Source organism: Schistocerca piceifrons, chromosome X (genome assembly GCF_021461385.2).
Source record: "Schistocerca piceifrons isolate TAMUIC-IGC-003096 chromosome X, iqSchPice1.1, whole genome shotgun sequence".
In the NCBI taxonomy this organism is placed as follows: domain Eukaryota; kingdom Metazoa; phylum Arthropoda; class Insecta; order Orthoptera; family Acrididae; genus Schistocerca; species Schistocerca piceifrons.
The window spans coordinates 985952912-985963057 of NC_060149.1; the positions used below are offsets into that span (position 1 = coordinate 985952912).

The 10146-nt window shown below is 40.6% G+C and overlaps 1 protein-coding gene across 1 annotated transcript; it reads left to right on the plus strand.

Moving 5' to 3' along the window:
* Window positions 1-2160: 2160 nt before the first annotated feature.
* LOC124722838 (hepatoma-derived growth factor-related protein 2-like) lies at window positions 2161-4200 on the plus strand. Its single transcript, XM_047247959.1, has 2 exons — window positions 2161-3232; window positions 3770-4200. The coding sequence occupies exons 1-2, from the start codon at window positions 2161-2163 to the stop codon at window positions 4198-4200; spliced, it is 1503 nt and encodes a 500-aa protein (XP_047103915.1).
* Window positions 4201-10146: the final 5946 nt, after the last annotated feature.

Here is a 10146-nt window from a genome sequence, read left to right on the forward strand (position 1 = left end):
AAGAATCAGTCTTCTTGTACTTAAGTCGGCACTGTGCCTTTTGTATTCAATTAAGATGCAATTTCTGTGTTTCTTCGTCAATAAGGAGGTCAGAGGGATACAGTGAACCTGGAGTGAAGCATCGGAATGTAAAACTAGTGTCACAGTAATGGTTCAAAACATAGACAATAATAAGAGACAGTCTTCTTGTATTTAAGTCGCCATTGTGCATTTTGTATTTAATTCCGATGCAATTTCTGTGATTCTTCGTCAATAAGAAGGTCAGCTGGATACAGGAAACCTGAAGTGAAGCATCTGAATCTATAACTAGTGTCACTGGAATGGTTCAAAACATAGACAGGAAGAAGAGCCAGTCTTCTTGTACTTGAGTCGGCATTGTGCCTTTTGTATTTAATTCCGATGCAATTTCTGTGTTCATCGTCAATACGACGGTCGGGGGGATACAGTAAATCTGAAGTGAGGCATCGGAATCTATAAGTAGGGTCACAGGAATGGTTCAAAACATAGACAGTGTAACGTCTAGAGAAACAAAAACAATAGATTATGTAGTAATTAGAGAATTAGATGTACCATATTGTGTCTTTGTATAAAACTTTGTATTTTTTTTTTATTATTTATTTTGAGAATATCTGCGTCGGCGAGTAATAAAACCGACACAGAAGATAAATGTTAAACAGAGATTAAAATAAGTCACTAGTATATAATACGTGACGAATAGCAATTTCTTTGTCTTCTTCATCTGTGAGTCGAACGAATAAGATATCCTGTGTCGTAGTAGCGAACGCTAGTGTAGCATTCTTTTGTCGAGACTAAGCGATGTACGCCATTACGTGTGAATTCACAAAGGTCTGTAATCACTGAGATATTTAAAGGTTTTAATAGAGTTGTTTAAATGAAAACTTGTATTATTTATTGTTAAGCTTGCTTGCATATTATCCCATCCTGTTGAGATATTTTTCAGTTATATAAATATTATCTGTGGTGCTGAGCTGCGTGGAGAACGAAGAGCCGCTGCCGAGGCGTATTTAAACGACTTACAATATGGTCGAGCATACCGCAAGGAAGCGGTAAAATAATAGTAAAATAATATTATTTCTTTTAGCTCCCAGACTGGCAGTGAAGATCAGCAGATTTTATGATGTGTTGCAGATTGACGCGGGCTGCTGATAGGATATAATTTACAGTGCAAATAATTTAATGTACCTTCAGGATCTGATAGGAATCTTGCTGTGCTCCGTTCTGATCTGGCAAACTTTATAGTGACAACGTATTTTTTTAATGAGAGTCTCATGTTCTGCGGCTAGTCGTGGTATGAAATAGCATTTTAACGAGAAATAAAATCCACTGCGAACTTGTGTTTTTGAACGATCACTTGGACTTTAACATCAGTGCTCATAACAAAGTAATTTCAACTTTTAATCACTATGAAGTAGGGAAGATTATTGATTCTTAGCATGAGTTGCAGTTACGAAAAATCGTTCTTTAAATTGTAGGCCAGATCCAGAACAATAAGACTTCCATATATACATTTTATTCCGCTAAAGGGTAATGATGATAAAGAAAAGCAAAGCACAGCATTGCTAAAAGTATTTCACGCGGCTCTTTTCGTATATATGCAATAATAATAAACAAAAACGTGAAACTGTCGCCCAAAAACGCGGGGCCCGAAATTGCAGTGGCCACTAATATAAAATTTTATGTATTTTTCTTTCAGTGTTGATTGTTATGTATGTGTAGATATATATGTATTTAGTGATAAATGTATGTAAGTATAGCATGATCAATGCTATGTATTAATGAATGTGTAAACACTCTTTCATGACAAATCGTACTACTGCAAACGAGTCTGAGAAGACGATCCTGATAGTACTGAGAAGCTGTAACGACTACGTAATCCGGGGGCAGCCGAACCCCGAGATAAGATAAACTAAAGGTAAGACTACAGTGTAGTCCTGTTTGTAGAAGTCGAGCTCCAGTGAAGTGATCTCATTTCGCTAGTGGTGTGCATATTGTGCGTTGTTTGACGTTAGTGTTTGTGACAGGACAAAGTTGATGGTAGACAGTAATTTTTAGTGTGCAGTTAGTGTAGATAAATTAACGTATTTTGTGTGCAAGGGGCAAAACTGTCAGACTTTGTGGTTTAGTAAGCAATTTATGAATATGGTTAAGTTGCGTAGTCAACGTCCGAGCAATATGGATACTGAAGAGCAACAATTAGTTAGTGCAGGAAATGTGGAACCGGTTACCTCAAGTAGTACTAGTACTCTCTTTGAGGATATAACATGTGAGAATGTGGGGGCAGGGGCACAGGAAGTGGTGCCACCGCCCACTAGTCCTCAAGGGGATGTAGAGAAAGAAGTTGTACCACCACCAGAAAAGCAGGAACCAGAGAGTGGTAATCTGCCTGGTGGGTATTCGCTTCAGGCTATATTAGAGCGCGTGCTGGATTACCAGGCAGAATTTGCGCAACAGCAAGTCGAGCGAGACCGCCAGCAAGCTGAGCGAGATCGTAGGCTAGCAGAAAATTTACTTGCCCAGCAAGCTGAGCGAGATCGCCGGCAAGCTGAGCGGGACCAGCAACTTGTGCAATCGTTAGAGAACATGAAAAAAGAGATTGCAGATATGGAACAGAATTATGAGTCGATACCTAAGGCCGTGCAGGAGCTGACTGAACAGGTCAACAACCTGCAAGTAGCAAACACTAACAGGGTAGACGAAATAGGTGTATTAGCCAATCGAGTAGAAAAGCTAGAAACAGATTCCACGCAGCTTGTAGAGCAGAAGTGGAACGAACAAGCAACTAAAATTGAAACAGAATTCAACTCATGGCTAGAAGTGAAGGAGTGTGAGGTTGACAAGAACATTAATTCCAAAGTACAAGCAGCCATAGCAAATAGAGGATCCGAATCGTTCAGTACCGCAGTGAATAGTCAGGTACAGAACGACGTGCAAACCATCAAACAAATACTCAGTGAGGATATTCCGCAGTGGCAAGTGAATATGAACAAACGGATAACCGACCTGGAGAAGGGTTTAGCACAAAGCAGAAAACATTTGGAACAGGAACCTCTGTCGCCAACAGCCCATGGTTTTGGCAACGCACAAACTTATACGCGATACAACAATGGGGAATCTGTAGTCGATAATGCGAAGAGCTGTAGCTTCGGTTCGGAGCACACAGCATATGTCCAAGGAGCAAAACCATGTAGTTCAAAAATATTAGTGGAAGAAAGTTTAATCAAAAATAGACAATTTCAAACGTTTACTACTGAACGGAAATCAGTACACCCAGTAGTATTCATAAAAAGCTTTAAAAATATCTTGCCCAGTGTGTGGAACGAAACACAGAAAATTCAATACGTAAAGTCGTACATTCAAGGTGACGCAGCGTTGTGGGCTACAGAAGTAGCAGACAGCTGCATGACATATGAACAATTCGAAAGGGCATTTCTATCGAAATATTGGTCGCCTTGTATACAAGAGCGGCTAAGAAAAGAAGTATATAATCCCGAACCGTACTCACCTCGTCTGGGGAATTTGAGACGGTATTTTGAAAAATATATAAACAAAACACGCTACTGGGACGAGCCTATATCACCAAGAGACATAATAAGACTACTAAAATCACATTTACCCATTCATATCAAAGAGAAATTAATACACGTACCAGAAAGCGATATGGAAAACTTCCTGTCTGTTCTAGATTCCATAGACTTGATACAGGAAGACGCAAAATCAGCGTGTGATCACTCGCGGAATAATGGGTCAGGATGTAAACATGACAGAAATAGTAGTGCACAAAACCACAACCAAGGAAATGGTGGGGGTGGTAACAAGCGGCAAGAACATTCGCAAAATGGTAGTAATGGTAGAGGCCAGAACGGGTATGGACAAACAACCTATAACAAAAGACGTCGATTTGACGACCGGTACGAATCTGGAATGTCAGGGACCAACCGCGGGAAAAATGCGCGAGGTCAGTGGCAGAGCAATTATAGTGATAGTAAACGAAATTGGCAGCAAAATCAGCGAAGAAGCCCAGAGCGACAGGGTAATGACCGGTATGACAACAATAGACCACCGCCGCAAAACGCGCCTATTGCGCAGCCGTGGCGGCCGACAAATCAGAGTGTACATATAGTGGAGGTCGCGGACAATAGCCTTCCAAGTACTTCACAAGCAACTAATCCAACAAACTAGAATCGGCCTCGATATGCTCTCCATCGATGGCCGAGAGATGGAGTGAGAGCAACACGAGTGATAATAATATACCTGGGATACGTATGCTGCGATACAACGATGGTGTCAGTATGGATAAAGATCTACTGAACGAACCACACGAATGTAAGAAAGATAATAACGAAAATGTGCAAGCTATTATCGAAGCGAAAATCAATGATGTTGCAGTGAATATAATCATCGACACAGGTGCCTCAGTAAGTGTAATGAGTATGGAGTTATTTAAGGCACTGGGAAAAGGACATAGCGTTCCGACTTTCCCGGTTAATAATTGTAAGGTGTCTGGAGCCATTGGTGCACAGAGCCAATCAGTTAAGTACCAGGTGCAGGTGGAGATTTGTAAGGAGGGCGAAGCCATAGTGAGCTCGTTCCTCGTGGTTAAAGGATTGAAGGTGGCCTGCATTCTGGGAGAAGATTTTCTCCGTGAGAGGGATGCATTGATCGACCTCTCCTTGGGGAAATTAAGCATAGTTAATAGGGGTAGGAGGATTGAGTTATCTATGATGAAATCGAAGGAGGTACTTGTGCCGTGTTGCAATCGAATCAATATCAAGGGTAGGAACCCTTGGGTACTACACCTTGATGATTTGTCACATGCCGCAGACCTCTATTACCCGAATTTAGAGGATCGAAATTTTGAAGCAAATATTGAGGCATTTCAAACCAAAGTGCAGGAATCTGAAGGTTTAAGCGATAAACAAAAGCAACAGTTGACGCAGCTGCTATCGGAATACACTATGGTATTTACCGACCGACCAGGAATAGTCAAAGGGTACCACTATCACATAGAGGTGATGCCACACAAAACATACTGTCGCGCGACTTACTCCATCCCTTGGTCGAGGAGGGAATTAGTAGCTAAAGAGATTCGGAAGATGTTAGATTGGGATATCATTGAGCCCTCCTTCTCTCCATACAGTAGTCCTCTTGTAACAGTGGCGAAAGCCAATGGAAAAATCAGGCTAGTGTTAGATGCGAGGGACATTAACAAAATTATCATACCTGTCCGGACTCGCCCTGAGAATTTAGATGAGCAGATACAAAAATTTCATGGAGCACAGTACTTGACCTCGGTCGATCTGAAAAGTTCATATTGGCAAATTCCCCTTACACCGGAATCCAGGAAGTACACAGCTTTCATATTCGGAGGGCGGAGTTACCAATTCAAGGTACTTCCCTTCGGATTGAATGTGAGTGCTGGAGTGTTTATTACTGCACTAGACACGGTACTGGGTCCAGACTTATTAGAAAAAATCACTGTATATGTTGATGATCTGGTAATCGCTACTGCTACTTGGGACGAACATATGGAATTGTTGCGTAGAGTACTAGAGAGATTTAAGCAAGCAGGTGTGACAGCAAACCTAGAAAAGTCAAAATTTGGACGAAATAAAATTAAATTTTTAGGCCATCTTATTACACCACTTGGTATACGCCCAGACAACAAAAAACTAGAGGCGATCCGAGAATTTCCAAGCCCCCGCACTAAGAGGCAATTGAAAGCGTTCCTTGGGCTCACGTCTTTTTTCAGAAGGTTCGTGCCCAATCAGTTGTTAAATGACGCGTCGCTACTAAATCTGCTACGAAAAAGTGTGCAGTGGGTTTGGACTGACAAATGTCAACAAGCTTTTGAAGCGATTAAAACCGCCCTACTGAATGCAAATATTTTGCAGCACCCAGATCTGTCAAAAGATTTTTGTCTTGCGACGGATTCATGTTCCTATGGCCTGGGAGCGTGCTTATTTCAGTGGGAGGAAGGAAACGACCCGACAACAATAAAGATTATCGGCTTCGCCAGTAGGACCTTAACTAGCTGCGAGAGAGCCTACTCGGCAACCGAATTGGAAGCACTTGCAGTAATCTGGGCTGTGAAAAAGTTTAATTATTATTTACAAGGGAAGGAGATTAAAGTGTATAGTGACCACCAGGCGTTAAGTTTTTTGATGTCATGCAAACTATTCCATACTAGACTGAGGAGATGGATGCTTGTCCTACAAGAATACCGGATAAAGATTATGTACATAAAAGGCCAAGATAACGTAATAGCGGATGCTCTGTCGCGACTGCCGGTAGGATTACCGGATTTAGCAGAAATGTTAGAGCAATCCGAGGAGTATAAAGTGTTGTTAGTGCGTGACAATACTTACATGAAGGATTTTTTATATATATGTAAAAACATTTGCGAATTACAAAGGGCAGATCCGATGTGGAAAAAAATCATTAATAATACTGAAGAGAGTGTTAACAATAGAGGTGAGCAAGGTTTTAAAATAGTGAACCATATTTTGTATCATAAACTTAGTACGAAAGAAGACTGCTGGGCAGTATGTATACCTAACCAGTCGGTAAAAGTGATGATATGGCACACGCACTTGGCATGGGGCCATGCAGGGATTGGAAAGTGTGCAGAGATCATGGCGAGATACTGCTACTTTCCCCGTATGAAACACCAAATTCAGGCAACAGTTAGAACTTGCGTGATATGTCAAAAAGCAAAACATTATAATAGATCCACTAAGTTTGAGCTACATCCCATAGTTCCACTCAGGCCGCTTCAAATAGTATCTGTGGATGTAGCCGGTCCTTATCCCATGGCCAGAGGAGGTATGAAGTATATACTGGCCATGTACGATATTTTTTCCAAATACTTGGCAATTTATTGCATAAAATCAGCTACTGCCAAAACCATGGTCAGGCGGATCAGTCAAGAATACTTGCCCCAAGTGGGAAAACCCGAAGCCATAACGACTGATAATGCTTCTTATTTCACGGGTCGAACTTGGAAAAATTACCTACGGGAACAAAATATACAGCATATTCTGGTATCCCGGTTCCATCCCAAAGCCAGTCTAGTTGAAAGAATATTCAGAGAATTGAATAAGTTCCTTAGAATCTACATAGGGAACCAACATACCAAATGGCCAGGGCTAGTACCGAAATTTGTAGAAATACACAATTTAACACCCCATTCAAGTACAGGCTATCCACCGGTAGAGATATTGAAGGGATTTAGTGAGACACCGAATGAATGGCTCATGCCTTTGCCGAGACTAACAGTCAAGGCAGAAACAAGGGAGGAAAAGATGAAAAAGATATGGAACAGACTAACCAGCTGTGCGGCAAAGAGGATAAGGAAGTACGACCGAGGTGTAACTAACGAACAGAAATATAATGTAGGGGATCTAGTACTTATTCGTAACCACGCTAAATCCTCAGCCACCTTAAAACAGAATAGTAAGTGGCAATTGCTATATTCAGGGCCTTTTGAAGTAATAAGCGTGCCACACGAATGTAGCTATTTGTTAGCACATCCCCATACGGGGAAGATCAAAGGATTGTATCCACGTAAAGATGTGAAGTTATTTATTCAGTGACATATCACATATAAAGAGTAATAGTTGTAAGAAGATTTTAATTGTGTTTTAGAATATAAGTATGTTAGTATTAAGAAAGAAATTTGTGTGTAATGAAACTTGGAGGAAGTGGATTCAGAAAGTAGGCAATAGCTTACACAGGAAAGATTTTGTTTACAGACAATTAGAGCCATTTAAGAATTATAGGCTCATTAAGCAACGAACAATCTTCTTGTTGATAAAGTGAGCATTAATTTCTTGAATCATTATACAAAGGATTAATTTCTTGAACCATTTTCTATGTGTAGTATGTAAGTGCAATTAATGATGCCATCTAATATAGTAAGGTAACTGTTGCAATTGTATTAGGATAAGGAACCCTGAGAAAGAGAGTCTTGACTAGCCAAACATGGACTTTGTAATATGCAACAATTATGTGATGTTTGCTGCCAGTAGTGATATGAGAACGACACTGGAGCATAAGCTAATCCAAAAACAAGCCCGTTCCGTGGAAAATCCGCTTTGTATATAACAATGCTTCAATTGAAGCCTGTGTACTTGGTACACGCCCTTGAATATTCATTACGCGATACGCGAATTAAGTCAACCAATGTGGAACCTACACTGTAGTCATATAGGAAAAATCATTAAAAATAATGCTAGTGCTAAATGAAGTATTTATTGATCAATATGCCCAAGTCAAGCTGTCATGCACATGGTAAAATCTGTTTGATAGATGGGTGATAACCAGGCAAGCTACACTGATAAGAAAATTAAAAAATTTTACAAAAGGGCTATATACGCCTAGTAACAATATGAAAAGTGTGTTGTGAATAGGTAAAAACAAATAGACGCCCTGTAGATGAGAGTGAATATGCGAAGAACAGTTAAAAGGTATTAAAAAATAAACTGTGTGCATAAACAATGGAGGAAAGGACGGAATAGTGTGTGTAGCAGGGACAGAAAATGACTGTTGTATCTGCACCAATATATACGTCGATAAGTCTAGTGTTAAGTGACAGACTGTCCTAGTGCAGTGCTCAACGAACAATAGACAGTGTATAAAAACAGTAGTTATTGATCCGTTCGGAGTCGAGTTAAACGAACATCGCTCGACGGGGACATTTAGTATGTGTGTTACGAAACATTTTCACGTGTTGAAAGACGCTCTGGCAGTGTACCAACCGTGGAGTGAGTGAAAATGTGTAGTACAATGTGCGTGTGACGAATCTTGAATACCAGTGTCACAATGCCACAAGAAACCTGTTATCACGCCAAACCATCCTGTGCATACCAGTGAAGCGACGGCTTACTGAACAATAAACGCTTTTAACAAGTTCCATCTTCTTCCACAGCTAGTAATCTGTGTCCTTAAAGATAGTACACCGTTGTGGAATGTTTGTTTCATGCGCTACAACGGGGAGCCATGCGGAGAAGCCGAGACGAGTGCCGTGCCGCCAGCCAGCTGGTCGCGGTAAACCACTGCCACTCGCCGACATCGGCGAATGGTTCGCCGCGGTTCGTGACTGCTTGGGCGCCACGTCAGCACGACGTCGCTGTTACTGAGAGCCGGTCGTCGAACCCAGCGGCCGTCGGCACGCGGCGTTCCAGACGACGCGACTCAACAATTGCTTCGCGCCGCCAGCTCCGTACAACATTGTTGTCATTCAAATGAACTACCAAATATGTGTTTAATGCACTAACATGAATAGGGTTTAGTGGACACGAAATGACGTGACAAACATTTGTTTTTTTTTCTTGAGTTATTCAATACGGACTCAAAGTATTCATTGGTTCAGTGATATATAGATATAATATGTTTTCGTCATGTTAATGAAGTATACTCGCATGAATGCTGGACATTTTAAACCAATTGTCGTGAGCAAATGCAAGGACGATTCATGATACTACTGTAAAAATGTGTAACAAGTGACTTTCATTACAATCTAAAACACAAATATTATATGGGTAACAAAGAGACTAAAGGTTTAACATGCTCTCACAAATAGCCTTTGTTATATGTGAACATTGGATAGAATCTGAACTTTTTGTGATCAAACTGGGTATTAAAACAAACCAGACGAGATGACCATGGCTCCGGCGCAGTTTTCCCAGGTTTTCTGATCGCACGTAGCCCGAATGGGGGAGCCAAATAAATGTAATGACCCTGGGACTAGGTTGACGGTCACCTCGCAAAGTGAAAGAACAGTATAAAAAGTGTAATTAAACCTACAGTGTAAAAGAACTAAGAAGTGTAAAGTGAATGATCCAACCAAGGTAACAGACAATAACCAAACAGACGTTAGTGGCAGCATATTGCCGAACATTTCCAACGTTAGTCAATTGCTGCCAGGGGGCATTGTAACGTCTAGAGAAACAAAAACAATAGATTATGTAGTAATTAGAGAATTAGATGTATCATATTGTGTCATTGTATAAAACTTTGTATTTTTTTTATTATTTATTTTGAGAATTTCTGCGTCGGCGAGTAATAAAACCGACACAGAAGATAAATGTTAAACAGAGATTAAAATAAGTCACTAGTATATAATAC

Coding starts and splice junctions, on each gene's coding strand:
- LOC124722838 (XM_047247959.1), top strand. CDS start 2,161: ATGGTTAAGTTGCGTAGTCAACGTCCGAGCAATATGGATACTGAAGAG. Junction 3,233..3,769: donor AAAAATATTAGTGGAAGAAA/GTTTAATCAAAA, acceptor ATAATGGGTCAG/GATGTAAACATGACAGAAAT.